The sequence below is a fragment of the Heliangelus exortis genome, chromosome 16, assembly GCF_036169615.1.
Source record: "Heliangelus exortis chromosome 16, bHelExo1.hap1, whole genome shotgun sequence".
Classification (NCBI taxonomy): domain Eukaryota; kingdom Metazoa; phylum Chordata; class Aves; order Apodiformes; family Trochilidae; genus Heliangelus; species Heliangelus exortis.
Window position 1 is genome coordinate 4,116,418 of NC_092437.1, and position 16,185 is coordinate 4,132,602.

At 47.2% G+C, this 16,185-nt stretch overlaps 1 protein-coding gene across 1 annotated transcript; it reads right to left on the reverse strand.

Moving 5' to 3' along the window:
• Positions 1-815: 815 nt before the first annotated feature.
• SLCO4A1 (solute carrier organic anion transporter family member 4A1) lies at positions 816-15,262 on the reverse strand. Its single transcript, XM_071759723.1, has 11 exons — positions 14,350-15,262; positions 14,111-14,201; positions 13,097-13,218; positions 12,693-12,804; positions 8,239-8,393; positions 6,411-6,606; positions 5,676-5,841; positions 4,922-5,094; positions 4,517-4,581; positions 3,856-4,004; positions 816-3,057 (listed from the first exon to the last, which is right to left on the reverse strand). The coding sequence occupies exons 1-11, from the start codon at positions 15,167-15,169 to the stop codon at positions 2,908-2,910; spliced, it is 2,199 nt and encodes a 732-aa protein (XP_071615824.1). The 5' UTR covers positions 15,170-15,262; the 3' UTR covers positions 816-2,907.
• Positions 15,263-16,185: the final 923 nt, after the last annotated feature.

A 16,185-nucleotide genomic window follows, 5' to 3' on the forward strand; every position in this document is an offset into this window, starting at 1 on the left:
ACTGCACTGTGCCAGGGCCTGAGAACCCTTTGGGGGAAGAAGTTGTTCCTAATATCCAAGCTAAACCTCTTCTGGCACAACTTGAGGCCGTTTCCTCTTGTTCTATTGCTTGTTACTTGGGAGAAGAGACCAACACCCACCTTCCTACCACTTCCTTCAACTCTTCAGAAGACAAACCCAGCTCCTTGCCTGCCTGGGGGTTTTGTTTGCAATAAATAACGTTCAGTTCCCCCTCCCTGGGCTCCATTCTGGGAACTCATTTGTTTTACTTCCCTCTGGCTTTTCCTCAATCCCAACCACTCTTTGTTTGTGTTCTTTCACATCCTGAATCAACCCTTAAGCAAACCCTACGTGTCACAGGACTTTGACCTCATTTACACAGTGTAGGGCTGGGGAAAACTCCATGGCTTTAACAGGGTTGGTCCATTGATGAAAGACACCAAAGGTACTGCCTTTTTCTTCTTCTTCCCACCAGCCAAAAACCTCATTTTGCCTTCAAAAGCAATTATTTTCTGTCTCAGGAGGAGAGGGTAACTCAGTAGGAGGCACCAGCCCACAGGGTGTCCATGTCACCTGCTGTCCCACCAGTCAGATGATGCTTCCTGCAGCTCCTGTATCCACAAGAGGCTTTCCTGTGATTTAAGCTCAAACCTAAACCCAGTTCTTGTCTCTGGAGACATCACACAGTCCTGCCATGAAATCTGGACCCCCTGAGCCTGTTAGCACCATCTTCCCTGACAGCACCCCTCCAACCCACCCCTGTTGGGGACATCAGATGGGAAAGGGTGACAACTGACAAAAAACATGCACACAAGTACCTGTGAAATACTGATTATATTTCTATGCTTTGATAGCAATATAATACTTCATAAGAGACTGGGAAACATACTTTCCAGTATTTTAAGTTACCTGTACACCTACATCACCTTTTTAAGGAACAGGAACACCTTGTTGTTGCTTACAGAAATCCATGACTTACCAGTCCCCCAGCAACATAATAAATGCCCAGAATCCTACAAACTCTTCTCTTGCTCTGGAAACAACACACTTGGATAAAGCTAATTTTATAAACACTAGAATTGCCTTGCAATATCCATATATATATATATATATTAAGAAAAACTTCTACCTTTCATAAATACACCATACACAAAATATGTTTCCCCAATACATTCATGCATTTTCCCCCACTAAAGATCCCTGCTTGTACCCAAAGTGTCTGTAAAGCTGGGAAAGGCAGCTGCTGGGAGCCAGCCTGGTGGTGGCTCCAAACCCATCTGGAGGTTGAGAAGAAGCCTTTGGTGTTTGGGTGGTGCTGGGTCTAAACATCTGCATCTGGCTCTAATCCTGCCTCCCTGGAAAAAAAGGGTTCTCCTGCTCATTCTGTCCCATCAAAGCTTCACCACCTGCCTGTGTTCAAAAAAAAAAAAGCCACCTTCCAACTCACCTGGAGCTCCTGGTGACACTCAGGTCTCTCCTGGTGCTTGACAGAGGGTGGGAAATGAGGGTTTGGAAGTGGCAATATCACTGCCTGGCTTTGGTGGAAGGGGATCTGGGGATGGAAGAAGCTGCTTTCCTGACCACTGTGGACCTGAAGTTTGACCATGCCCCATCTGAAATGGAAATGGCTTTGCCTCTGCTCTGAGAGTCAGTTCTCTGCTAATGAAGGCAACAAACCTTGTCCCACGTCCACTTATGAAAGCATAAATACACAAAATACACAAAACCTTCTACAAAGTAATTCTAGGGAGCAGTTGGCACAAAAGCTGTGCCAGTTTTGCAGCTGAGGCCCTGGGAGTGGGGGCACTCAGCTAAGCACTAACCTGACCCAGGTTGGGTTGAGAGAGTAACTAGACAGAAACCTGCCCAAATTTCACTGGTCCCTCTCAGAAAGGTTCTGGTCAGTATTGCAAGTCCACATTTAAAGGTCATTTTGGAAACACTGCCTTCTCCACGTGCAAGAATCCCCCTTCCACCAGGCAGTCTGTCCTTAGGGCAAGGCATCCCTGGATCTAAGTCTAGAGATAAAATCATTTCAGGCTGAGGTTCCTCATTTACCCAAACTCATTCTTTTTACAGAGCAACCCAAGAGAAGCATTGCATAGATCCATTATCTCATGTCTTCTGGCACCCAACAAAACCAGCAAGGAGTAAGTTCAAGTTTTGCCCAGTGCATTACAAAAGGCATCAACATTAAACAATGCAAGAAAAAAAAAAAAAAAAAAAATCTCAAAAAAGTGAAGTGCCACCACGGTGTAATTCCTGCAAGGAAATGAGGCAGTGTAGGTACAGTGCTCAGCAGCTCTGGGGATGGCTGCCTGTAGTGTACTGATGAATTTCCTTACACAAATCTCATCCCAAAGCCATCTCCCATGGCACAGTAATGGGGATTTGCATCATTGCTCCTGAGCATCATGAGGTGGGTGTCACAGGGAGGAGGAGGTCACTGGTGGGGCTCTTTGCAGTTTCAAGCCCTGTTGTCCTCTCTCCCATGCAGACTCCAGGGCTCTTTGCAAGCTTGGGAAGTCTCAACAGAAGTTTTGCTACAACTGGCTTTCCAATTAAGATTTTAGGGACCAGATCTTCTGGTGGTTTAACTCCCATTCTGTGCTCCATTGGAGTTACCAGTGCTTATTTCCACGAGTGGAGAATGTGGTCCTTGCTTGTCACAGACAGAGAATAAAGCTAGGGTAGCCCTTTCTTTAAATAAAATTAAATAACTGCACATGGCATCAGTGCACATTTTGAAATGTGCTTCTGCTGTTCAGAAATGAGCAAGCACACCCGTGGTCAGTTAAATTATTACTTTTGAATTTAAAAAATGATAACATTAATTTTAAAACCCCCCTCGGGACTGCATAAAATCTTATTTTGGAGACTGAGAAAGTCACTTCCACACGTACAGAGCTAGATCTCCTCTTCAGCTGGCAGGGAAGGCTTCTGTTCCTGGAGGTCAGAGTTGCCATTTTCAGATGCATCTGAGCTGCCTGCTGCTGACTCCGATGGTGGGGGTTTGTAGAGAAAACAGGCAACTATAAAGAAGGTTGTCCCAAGCACCTGCAGCCACCAAAACATCCCATTACTCTTTGCTGACTCCAAAACCAGGCACCCAGCCCTCATCTGGCATGAGATCTGCTGACCAAGCTTTGGGGAGGAGAGGATGCAGAAGGCCAGCCTGGGCAGCAGATCAGCACACACAGCTGGAGGGGGGAAAAATCTGAATTTAGGCAGCCCATAAGCAATGGGACAGTGAGAATCTGGAAAGCTCTTCAGTCCCAGATGGACACCTGGAGGACAGCACAGTGTGGATTGACGTGGCCTGAGAAGGGTTTTGGAAGTCTCTTTATCACAGTGACTGCTGAACACTGCTATCTAGGGCAAGGACTTGTTTGGGGGCAGTTAAAATGATGGTTTTCAGCTAAAAAGTAAGAAACACACAGCTAAGCTCCCTTGTTTTCTAGCAGTGATTATTTACAGCCTGCCCACAATGCCATCCCTCACTCTCCTTAACACACTGGGGTTCTGTATTCCACTTCCAGCAAAAAAAACCCAAAAATCCTCTTGGTAACTGCTGGGAGAAGATATTTCCTAAGGTGCATCAGAAGCTGGAAGCTTAGGAAGTGACAGGAATTGAAGAGAATGATGATGCCTGGAGCACCATCACCTGGCCAGAAGCAAATGGAGCTTTTGCCTTCCCTGAGAACATTTTTTATGTGAAGGTTTAATTTGGATTGGGGTGGTGGGGGTGGAGAGCAGGACAACCTAATTGTGTGAAATCCTCTCCTGGGGTAAAAAGCTGTCTCCTTAGGTCCTTGCTTTGCTTTTTCAGAGGGGGAAGTTAAGAGGCAACATCACCTTGTAGACCAGTCCAGCGATGAGGGTGTATCTGCTCATGGCTGAGTTCTGGTAAACATAGCAAGAACCCTGCTCACCACACTGGTTCTGCCAGAGCAGGCAGGATTTATCGATCATGGACCCAAAGGCAATAGGGCCAGGGATGCCTCCTGCAGGAAGAGAGAGGGAATTTTTCACTTTGGGCAGCATCTACCCACCAGTCCTGCAAAATGCAAGGTGCTGGCACTAAAGCATCAGGCTTTGCTGCTATCTGGATTACCAAACTCATCCTATAGCTGTCACAAGGTACCCAAGACAGGCTGAAATTCAGCACCTGAAATTCCAGCAGGTCTTTTGACCATCCTGACATACACATTGCTCAAGATCCATGAGACAAACACAGGAGCTTAAAAAGCCTCTGCTCCTTTTTTTCTTCAAACAAGGACACGTTGTTCAGAAGTGGCTGATATGTTACAGGATCCTTCATTCAGCTTGCAACCCATATGCAAAGGGGAATTGGGTTTTTCTGAATGACAGCAAACAACAGAAAATATCCCCCTTTCAACACCCCCTGTCCTACCCCCTTCTTTTGCAACCCAACAGGTTTTTTACTCTTGGGTAACACACGCTCCCCACAGCCACCAGACCACACCAGTGCCCAGATTTCCTCCTCCTTCCATACCTAGGGTTCGTACCACAATCCACTGGATCCCGAGTGCAAATGACCTTTGCCTGTCAGACACACACCTGGGGAACAAAAGGGAATTGCTTCAAAATGCTGCCAGGCTGCACAGCACCTCCCCACCCCACAAAGCCATGAATTGGGGTCCTCCATCCCCTCGGGAGATGTTGGTCCCCCCCAGTGCAACATCCCCCCCAACACTGCTGCAAACTGGGACACACTTGTGGGGGTTTGATGGAAGGGGATAGAGTTGCCAAAGTTAAAATTTGCTTTCCCAGCTAAACAGGGAAGGGAATTGATCTCAAAGCCTCCAGGCTGCTGGTAATGGGGTGGTTCCCATCACCCCTGTCCCACAGGACAAAGCAGAGATGGATTCTGGCAGCAATGAGGGAACCCCCTGCTCACCTCAGGGTGGCAGTCAGGGCAGGAATGCTGCTCAGGAAGGTGAAGAGGATCACCAGAAATATGAAGAAGAGGAGCAGGGGCCTTTTCTCACAAGAGGAAGTGCATTTCCCTGCTTCTGCATTGCCAGGGCTGGGCAGGAAAGGTTCCTCAACACAGCTACACTCCTGATAGACCTGGGAAAGAAGAAAGGGCAGTGAGTGGTTTGCCAAGGAAAGCACAGTGATAGACAAAGCTTTAAAAAGAAAAAAAACCAACAATCAGGGAGGGCAGAAACCAGCTGGTTTCACTCCTAGAGTGAATCAGAAAACCAAGCTGCATTCCTGACACACCTTTGTTTCAAAACAAAGGTTGTTAAATAAAAGAAAACTTTGCCAAGTGGCTCTTGAATGCTGAATGCCATCACTACCCCTCTGGAGCCTCTGCCTGTTTCTATGAGCATCCTGCTGGGAGGATGAGGAGGGGCATCACCTTCACTGAAGGCTCAATATAAGTTCTGGGACAGGAATTGGGTGTCTGCCTGGGTGATTTACCATGGATTTCAAGGCAGTTTGGAGTGAGGAGAACTGGATGAGAGAAGCAAAGCTGGGTGACCTCAAGGCATCTTCTGCCTGCATCCCAGGAGGTCCCTGAGAGCATCCACCCTGCACCAGGTTTTTACACTGGTTTGCAGACCTGTGGCCACTTCTGCAGAGCCAGACAGATGACACCAAAGATGTGCCACCACCTTCTTAACACACAGTGCTTTCAGACATACCTTCTTGCCATTCCTGAGGTTTTCAGCCACTTTTTTGCAGCCAGCATGGCAGGGGGAGTAATACATAATGTCATCACTCCCACAGACAGGGCTGTAGGTCTCCTGGAGACAGCCACACTCAGCATTGCAGGATGCTGTCAGGTTTAGGTGGCCAGCAGGCAAAGCACTAAGGGAAAGACAGGAGCAGTCAGTGAGGAAGAGCATTTTCCAGGAGGAAATGGGCAGAGAAAGAAGAGGATAAAAGGGTAGGGACAGCAGGAGATGTGGTGGATCACTAAGTAGCATGAAGCCAGGAAAGCTTTCATCTCACCCAATTTTAACCATCAGCAGGACCAGTGCCCTGGAGCTGTCTCTTTCCCAGAGCTGCCAAGAGTTTAAGTGACCAGCTCATTGGCAGACCCCTCCATTTGGAGAGGAAAATCCCACTTTTAGTCCAGTTTTTCCCATTGGATAGAGATGGGGGACCCCCTGAAGGACACTGGTACCTCTCACTGCTGATCTCCTCTTCCTCACTAAAGAGGAACCTCTCCCACAGACTCCAACTAGATGCTAAAAATCAGAATATTTTATATTTTGGGTCTCATCCTCAGTCTCTGCCTGCAAGGCTGACTGGATATCACCTCCCCCCACCACCATACTCACACCATGACTACCACCAGCACCCTAAATTTGAAGTTATCCTTCTCTTGTGACCAGGGCCACGCAGCACAAGAGAGATGAGGTGGTTGTTAGTACCTTCCTTTGTACACCTGGGTGACTCCTGCCATTGGCATGTTGGGGCAGTGAATAAAAAAAATGAATATTGCCAGCAGACTGGAGACTGTGCAGACTAAACACAGTTTGATGATTCCTGAACAGCGGAGTTTAAATTTATTCACAAGGAATCCTCCCAGGAATGTGCCTCCCCCTCCTGCTGGCACAACCAGGTAACCTGGAAAACAAAACAAAAGAAGACAAAAAACACAGAACAAAAACAAAACAAAAACAAAAAAAAAGGAAAAAAGTGAAAAAAAAAAAAAAAAAAGGGAAAAAAAGGGGAGGGAAAAAAAAGGGGGGGAAAAAAAACAGGGCGGAAAAAAAGGGAGGAAAAAAAAAAGGAGGAAAAAAAAAGAAGGAAAAAAAAAGGAGGAAAAAAAAAGGAGGAAAAAAAAAGGAGGGGGAAAAAAGGGGGGAAAAAAAAGGGGGAAAAAAAAGGGGGGAAAAAAAAGGGGGGAAAAAAAAGGGGGGAAAAAAAAGGGGGGAAAAAAAGGGGGGAAAAAAAGGGGGGAAAAAAAGGGGGGAAAAAAAGGGGGGAAAAAAAGGGGGGAAAAAAAGGGGGGAAAAAAAGGGGGGAAAAAAAAGGGGGGGAAAAAAAGGGGGGGGAAAAAAGGGGGGGGAAAAAAGGGGGGAAAAAAAATGGGGCGGAAAAAAAAGAGGGGGAAAAAAAAGGGGGGAAAAAAAAGGGGGGAAAAAAAGGGGGGGGAAAAAAAGGGGGGGAAAAAGGGGGGAAAAAAAGGGGGGAAAAAAGGGGGGAAAAAAAGGGGGGGAAAAAAAGGGGGGAAAAAAAAGGAGAGAAAAAAAAGGGAGGAAAAAAAAGGGGGGGAAAAAAGGGGGGAAAAAAAGGGGGGGAAAAAAGGGGGAAAAAAAAGGGGGAAAAAAAGGGGGGGGGAAAAAAAGGGGAGAAAAAAAGGGGGGGAAAAAAAAGGAGGGAAAAAAAAAAGGAGGGAAAAAAAAGGAGGGAAAAAAAAAGGGGGAAAAAAAGGGGGAAAAAAAGGGGGGAAAAAAAAGGGGGGAAAAAAAGGGGGGAAAAAAAGGGGGGGAAAAAAAAGGAGGGAAAAAAAAAGGAGGGGAAAAAAAAGGGGGAAAAAAAGGGAGGGAAAAAAAAAGGGGGGAAAAAAAGGGGGGGAAAAAAGGGGGGGAAAAAAAAGGGGGGGAAAAAAAAGGAGGGGAAAAAAAAGCACATGGAAGTTTAGAAATACAAGCAAGGAGTTTTCATGTCTGAATACATTAAGTGCAGTATATCTGCATGAGATCAATCCCTTGGTTCCTGGGTGGCTTCTTGGATTTTGCTACAGGGTGGTCACTGTAACAGCTCAGGTAACGTGGCATGAGCCAGGTAAGGAAGCTCTTCCTACTCAGAGATCTTAAAACAGACTCCTTAAGGTATTAATGTTTTTTGGACACCACTTCCTCAGTCTGCCACATGGCAGCTAAGTCAGGATCTTCCCACTTTTGGGATGCTGAAAAAATACGTCCCCTAATCCAGATATCCCTCATTAGAGGAAACATTGAGTTAATGTTTCCTGGTAGTGCACTAAATGGAACAAACTACAATTATTTTGCCTGCCTCTAGAGGGTAACAGATGGCCACAGAAGTGACACATTTCCTCCTGATGTCAGGAGATCCAGCTCTGTGCACGCACTAGGTACAGATATGCTGATGGGAAATGATCCTATTTAATAGCTGAAATCAATAACTGCTCTGCAGGAGCTGCTAAGTGTTTGTCTCCACTCCAAAGGAGCTGGAGTGCTCTTGTCTTTGTAGGCAACCTGGGAAAATATTGCAAAAATCTGGTTTCCTTACCAAAAAAGGTAGCAGCTTCAGAGGCACTTAAACTAAACTGAGACTCCAGGAACTTGGGGCCAAATGTGGACATCCCAGCAATGAGGGTGGCTTCAGTGGCTCCTGCTAAGCAGAGGAAGATGAAGGTGGGGTTCTTCAGAAGTAACAGCACTGATCTGGGAAGGAGAAATAGTTTGGAATTGAATCACTGAGGCACATTGTGATTTCAGGTCTGCCCCTTATCTTCAAGTCAGCAGGACCACGTGTAGGACCCTAATATTCCAATATTTAGCATTAGGCTGAGTTTTTCCCATTGCTAGATGGGGGAATATTGAAAGGACACTGTTTCTCACCAAATCCCAACCATTTCAAGGTTTGATTAGTCCCTGATGGCAGCTACCTCAGGGCTCCCAACTTGACCAAACCCAGGGAACAAAGTTGTATTAATCCTTGCATACACACATGCTACTCATGTGCACCATCTCCTCATGAGAATCATCACCTCTGCTGACCATGGATGTGCTGCAGCTCAGGGTAAAATACCAAGCAAGCTTTTCTATATGGAAGAAACACCTCCTTCATGCATTTGCTTGACTTAAACATTTTATTTTCAACCCACCAGGCTTTAGAGGAGAGCCATAGATATGCCTGAAAAAATGCCACATGTCATTTCTATGCAGATCCAGCAACAATTCCATCTCTGAGACACAGAAACACCCTGGGGCACACGGGGTGGTTTCAATTATCTCTCCCCAGCTTGGATCCTGGACTAGGAGGCTTGACATGGCTTTCTGAGAGGCATTTTGTAATGAGCTTGGAATTCTGCTACATGACTTTTCCCCAGAGCAGTAGCACAGAGCATCCCATCCCTGAGACAGGAACAACCCCGTGATCCCACACTGGTGGCAGGGACAGGGATGCCCTGGGTTGCTTGCTGAATTAAAAGACCTCTTACTGCTTAGGAGGAAATAGGAAATCAGAGAAAAGCTACTGGGGTACAACTTGAGTGAGAGAGCACCAGATTTACCCAACTTTATCTACATAAAGTGGAGGATTTAAACTAAAAGAACAAGGAAAGATAAATACCACACATTCTTACACCTTGATTACAGGGGGCTTTATGCTAACCATAGGCTAGCTGGTGGGATTAGTTTAATTTAATAAACTAGTTTCCAGGAATTACCTTTACAACTGTGCTTTATTTGGAAGCACAAAGTCTAATCTCTTCATGAGAAAACACTTGTGGACCTTGTGGCTGATGTAAAAAAAAATGCACAACGCCTTCATCTTTTTTTTTTTAATTCAAGAGAAAAGAGAGGAGTTGTCCCCTGGTATTACTGCAACTTTGTGCCTCGTGGCCAAAGCTTACAGGTTGAAAAATACAGAGGAACTCTTTCAGCTCTAGGAGTACAGATTCAGTCATGTAATTTAATCTGTTTGCAGACAGAACACGTAGCTTCAAGGAGCTCTGACATATAAAACCTGACCAAAGTCAACACAGATCTTTTCATTGCTATCAGAAGGGTTTCAATCACACCCAGAAACCACCTAACTCTTGAATAGTTTTGTCTCTCCTCAGTTCTTCCAGCCAAAAGGGATTTCAGGAAGATCAGCACTGCCAAGAGAAGAATCCCACCCCCTACAAAAGCCTGACCCTACAAGTTTTTATTGCTGTGGGTACTTTCATAGAATCATAGAATCCTAGAATTGGCTGGGTTGGAAGGGACCTCAGAGCTCATCAAGTCCAACCCTTGATCCACTCCCCCCGTGGTTCCCAGCCCATGGCACTGAGTGCCACATCCAGGCTCTTTGGAAATATCTCCAGGGATGGAGAATCCACCCCTTCCCTGGGCAGCCCATTCCAGTGTCTGATCACCCTCTCCAGAAAGAAATTCTTTCTAATGTCCAACCTAAACCTCCTTGGGTTTAGGTTTCTCCTTTCCCCTTTCCTTTAGGTTTACCCTTTCCTTGGGTAATGGTCCTACTGAGTAGGTTGGGAACATCTGTACCATCAGAGCCTGCTCCTCTGAGCATGTCCAGGGCACTGAAACAGGGTATGGCCACAGGTTAAAGAGTCATTAACAACAGATAGATGTTGATGCCATTTTAGAGTGTGTCAATGAGGACTTTTCCAGCAAAAAATGACACCTGAGGGAACATCACCACCACAGAGGACAACAGGTATGTCCTGCAGAAATACAAACCAACCTCCCTTTGCAACACAGAGAAGCTGTAGAAGAGCTGTGAGACAGACAAAAGCCCCATCCTACCACCTCATCCAAGAGGAACAAGTGGAATATTGTCTGTAGCCTTGACAGACCAGTGAGTGATCCTCACAACCAGTGTCCTGGAGCTTGCTGGGACAAAGCCTCCTCTCCTGGCACAGCTCTGTGTGTCTTCTGTTTGAATCCCTCTGCACTGACAGCAGAGTTCATTTCATGAGAGCAATCATACAGAACTAGAGAAAAGAAAATGCTATTTTATGAGGCCTTTTCAACTCAGGAATTAAGACAGAAGTCTCTGCAGGGCAGAGGATTAAGCTGCACGGGCTGCATTCCTGTAAGCTCCTGCTCTTGTGAATACAGCAATTCATGAAGCTCACTCAGAAAGGACCTGGTGCCATGGAACAGGATTTTGTTTCATCAGTATTTCTACTTATCTTTGTGAGACTCTTACTGTCTGTACTGTAAGAAAATGTGCAAAACAAAATGTGCACAAAAAGCAACAGTGTCCTTTGGCCTCATTCTCCAGCCTGGTCCATGTGTCCCCAGGAGCTGCATGCACAGATGGGATCCCCTTTTTAATGCAAGTTTCCAGAATAGCAACCCTTTAAGGCACTTCCCTTTTACTAATCAAAAGCAGGGAGCACAAAAGTCTGTCAGGTTTTCACTTTCAAACAAAACCACACTAAGGTCTGGCCTGACCTGAATTTCATGATATGAGTTGTCCATCTATGGGGGTTTGTTCTTGGGGAAGAAAGGGTGAAAAAAGATGCTCCTGGGGGGGAACTGCCTCTGGACCTGCCACTCTGGCAGCCTGAACTGAGAAACAGTGGGAGTTTTGTCCCATCCAAGCAACAAAAGCATCAGCCACTAAATTTCATCCCTCTCTCCTGCCCTTTTTGTGTTGGCTTTAGTCACAACCTTATCATTATTTAAATGCAAGTTTTGAATTCAATTTCCGTGCAGAGAATAAAGCCGTGACCTTGGAAAATGGCACCCACTCAAGAATGCCATTTAATAACAGTATTGAAATCTGCTGTATGTAATATCCTTCATGAAACTGCCTTAACCCCTAGTAAACTTCCTACAAAGAATTTCAGACCACTGTGAGTTGTTCCACTGACACAGCTCCTGCTGAAAACTCCCCTATCCAGCACCTGCTTCCCTCCTCCTCTGCCAGCACCAAGGCAAATACCACAACCAGAAGTCCCTGTTGGCAGCAGCACAGGGTTTGGCAGCACTGAATGTTTGTTTTTACATGGAGCAGCCACCCTTAGAGAAATAAAAAAAAAAAAAAAATCCCCTTGTTGATGGCAAACTCCTAAAAGAACATCCAGACACCTCTGCAACACCCATGGCTTGCACAAAGCCAAACCAGCAAAGCAGCACCTCTACCCTGCCCTCAATACACACACAAATTATAAGATTTCAAAGATCCATAACAAACGTTTCCAGGTGAAAAGACCCCATTTTATTTTGGCCACTCACTTGTTCCCACCCAGGATCACTTTAAAGAGTTTCCTACCAAACCTTCTGTGCTCACCCACACCACAGAGTCAAGCAGCAGCTTTGGGGTCAGTTACATAAAAGGTGTCTGGAAGTTGCAAGGTAAAAGAAAGAAACAAACAAAAAAGCTAAGAATAAAAGAGAAAGGGAACATCAAGCTACAGGATGTCTGGAATGGAGCTGTAAGTCAGGGTTTTGTTTCCTCTTTTCCCATTAAAAGAACAAAACGTGGCCCACACACACAAACAAAACAAAACAAAACAAAACAAAACAAAAAAAAAAAAGGGAAATTTAAAGCCCCAGTGGGACAGAGAGGAGGGGATGTTGGACAACACCCAGTTGGGCCAGACAAGAACACTCAGGAAGAACAAATGCTGCTGGGGAGAGGCAATGAGATGGCAATGCCTGGGCACCTCCCATCACCCAGAGCCTGGCACCAGCCCCTGAACCCCAGAGCATTCCCCGTGACTCCAGGTGGATCTTCACCTTCTGAAAACCACAGGCAGGGCCAGCACCTTGTCCCCTGCTCCTCAACAGCATCCCCAGAGGAAATTCTGCCCATTTACCAAGAGCCCCAAGACAGGATCAGGTGCTTTGCATCCTTCTCTGCAAGAAAGCATCCTGGCTCCATTTGAGGATGAGCACAACCTTTTAGCTGCTACCACAGAAAGGAAGCTCAACCCCAGTTATTCCTCTTGCTTCTAGGGGAGTGTTCTCTGACCCTCAGGAGCAGGGAGGGGTTCTCACCGAGGTAGATCTTTCACTGTTTTCCCAAAGTCTGGATCCGATGCTTTTTTGTGGCTCCCATCTTTTAGCTGATGAGCCTCTGACACCCTCATGACCGTGTAGCGCTGGGATCCTGACAACGAGAGGCAGAGGGGAACAAGGGGCACCTGAGACAGGGGATGCAGATCCTACCAAAACAATGGATTTGGGGGGGAAAATGCAACGTGACATCCTCCCTCCACCCACGGCTGCGAAGGAGGAGAAGGAAAAGAGGCAGCTGGGAAGCCACAGGGATGAAATCCAGGTAGGAATTACAATTGAAGCAGGAGAAGCTTCTCCTCTGTCCCCCTGCCCCTTGCAGAAGGATGCAAACCCCAGGGTCAGTGTGAATCCTGCACAGCCCCAAATTCCCTGGGGCCACATACCTGGGAGGCGCTGGGGATACCCCAGGATGGGGATGGAGATGAGGAGGGAGGCTGCTCCAGCCCCGAGGAAGCCGATCCACCATGCCCCCACCCACAGAGTGTTCTCTGGGGCAATGTCAGTCCTGTGGGAAACGAAGGGAAAAAAGACACAAGAGAGAGGAGAGGTGGTGTGACAGGGAACAGGACAGCTTGGTGTGTCTCTGGATGAAGCTGGCAGGGCCCAGGGACACCAATCTCTGGCCTCTCCCACAGTCACCTGTTGGAGATGCCACATCCACCATCCCTTCTGCCACACCAGAGCACAACACTCAGAAAATCCACTGTTAATTTTCCTTTAATCCCCTGGCTTGCACATTCACCTCTCCCCATTTCATTCCTGCTTTGGGGTTGCCAAGTGCCGCTTCAGAACCACCCTTTGCAAGAAAACTCCTGGAAATCACAGAATCACTGAATAGTTTGGGTTGGAAGGGACCTTAAAGATCATCTTGTTCCAAGCACTCTGCATGGGTAGGGACACCTCCCAGCTTGCTCCAAGCTCCACCCAAATAACCTGTTCTGTCCCCTGGAAACCCAGTGCTTCCCCTTTTTAACCCATTCACCTGCCAAGGAGCCTGTAAGGAGATAAGAATATATTACCAATCCTAGGAAGCAAAGAGAGAGTAAGTGTCCTGGCTGGATTACCAGGAGGATGAGCAGCACTCTTGGCAGTGTTGCCCTCATTGGGGAATTTATCTGAAAAATCTGCCTGCTGCTGGGAGCCTCATTAACAGACACTAATGAGTGGGGAAATGAAGCTGACAGGTTTGTGATAGCACCCATGCCAGGCACCCTTTCAGCCTTAGCACCCCTGCAGAAACACTTCTGACCCCCACAGGCACAATTCCACCCAGCCACCAGCTCGCTTCTCCAGATTACAGGTTTGGTTTGGTTTGGTTTTTTCTGGTTTTTTTTTTTACCCCAAAGGAAACATACAGCGTAAAGGAAAAGGAACAAGATGATTTTTTAGCGACTTACTCTCTTCCAATTTCAGTATAAATATTTAGAAACATTCCTCCTACCAGATAACCCACTGCAGGCCCAAGGATTGCAGCAGTGTAGAAAACAGCTGAAAGAAGGAAAAAAAAAATAAAATAGCCGTGTCAGATATGAGCTTCAGGCAAGGAGCACCTCTTGTGGAAGGGCTCAGCATGGCTTTTGGGGGTGCCAAAGCAGAAGACCCACGTCTCCCTCCCCCCAGGAGCTGCCCCACTCACCAATGTACACGGGGGAGTAGTTACTTTTGACGTTTTCATCTAAATAGGTGACACCGAGCGTGTAGAGTGGTGTGGCTCCCATCCCATGCAGGAACTGCCCCAGCATGAAGACAAACCTGTACCCGGAGAGGCTGGAAGCATCCCGGGAGCAGGGCAAGCTCCGGTTGCCCCCACAAACCCCCAGCTGGGAACCCGAAAGCGTCTCGTAGCGCCCTGCGGTGAAGTGGGGCAAGGAGAAGAGCAGGGAGCCCAAACCCATGACCAGCACCCCGAAACCCAACCATCGGGGTTTGTGGCCGTTCCCCCCGAAGTAGCTGACGAAGGTCAGGCAGGCACAGGCCGCCAGGTCGTAGGAGCTGGCGATGAGGCCGCTCTGGTAGCTGCGGAGGTCGAAGCGCCGCTCGATGGAGGTGATGACGGTGTTGACGAAGCCGTTGACCGTCATGCCCTGCAGGAAGGAGGCGACGCAGAGGAAGAACAAGACGCCCTTGGAGGTGTTGAAAAGCTGCAGGCACCCCGGGGTGAAGTCCCCCCAGCCGCACGCCGGTTCCTCCCCCTCGGCCGAGACGTATTTGATCCCTTGCCCAAACTGGGTTTCCTCCTCTTCAGGGCTGGTGGAGCAGAGGGGTTGGGAGCTGGAAGGGCTGGGCAGGCCGGAGGACACGGTGCCGTTGCTCAGGGGGGTGTCACATGCCTCCTGGCCACCCGGGGACTCGAGGGTCCGAGCAGTGGCAGCAGGAGGAGGAGCTGGGTGGGAGAAGTCAAGGGTTTGAGGGAAACAAAAGCCATTTTCTCCGGTTGAATTCTGGGGCATTGCCATGAACGGGGAGGCAGAGCTGAGCGGCGGGTCGAGGTGGGGCTGGTGGCTGGGGTGGCTTTGTGGGGACCGGCTGAGCCAGGAGGTGCAATTTTACAGCACTTACATCAGTAGGGAAATGGCAAAGATCTGAGGCAAGACCATTCTGATCTGTGGAAAGAGAATTTTTAAACATGCCTTTATATAAAACCACCTGAGATATTCTTCCTTTCTTTTTTTCTTTTCTTTTTTTTAGTGACCATTTTGCAGGTAGATTTGTGCCCTCCTCCATTGGGGTACCATTAGTACTACAGAATAAACCCCAAAATATTAAAGAGCATTAAAAAGAAAAAAAAAAAAAGGCAACTGTACCCCTTATCCTACCTCTCAAAGAGACCCTGGTTAGACACCAGACCCTCACTTCACCAGCCACTGTCCCTCTCCTCCCCTGGCATCCACAACTGCAAGCTTCCCACTGTTAAAAATCCTTTGGTCTCTCTCACACTCTGCCAATAACAGGTTCTAATTATCCTGAAAAGTTTCCACAGTCAGACTGATTTTATCCCAACCCCTCAGATCTGTTTACAGCTATTGAGTAAAATCCTTTCTATACCTAATTAGACTGCATGCCATTTCAGAAGGAGCTGGAGGGCAGAGGCAGCTGACTCTACCCTGATTCCCAATGCAGGCTGCCTTCTTTCAACTGGTTCCTGAGCATCTCAGCACCTGATCATGCTGACAACCAAGAGCATTTTTCCTTAAATGCCTTGGCTGGACAATAAATATGAAAACCATAGGGTTCTCCCTTGAATGCTTGTCTTAAATATTCAGCAAACGCTAGGCAAGAACTGGTTTATTAGAGAGCATCTTCAAAGCATCCTGTGATTTCAGTATTTTTTGCCAATACCTGCTCAAGAGGTTTCTATAAAAATGTTCCTCTTGAAATGCAATTGGACCCATCAACAGAAAACAGGGAAAATTGGCACTTGATTTCCCAACGAAATGAACTTTGCTCAGATCACTGTAAGCCAGGAATAGAA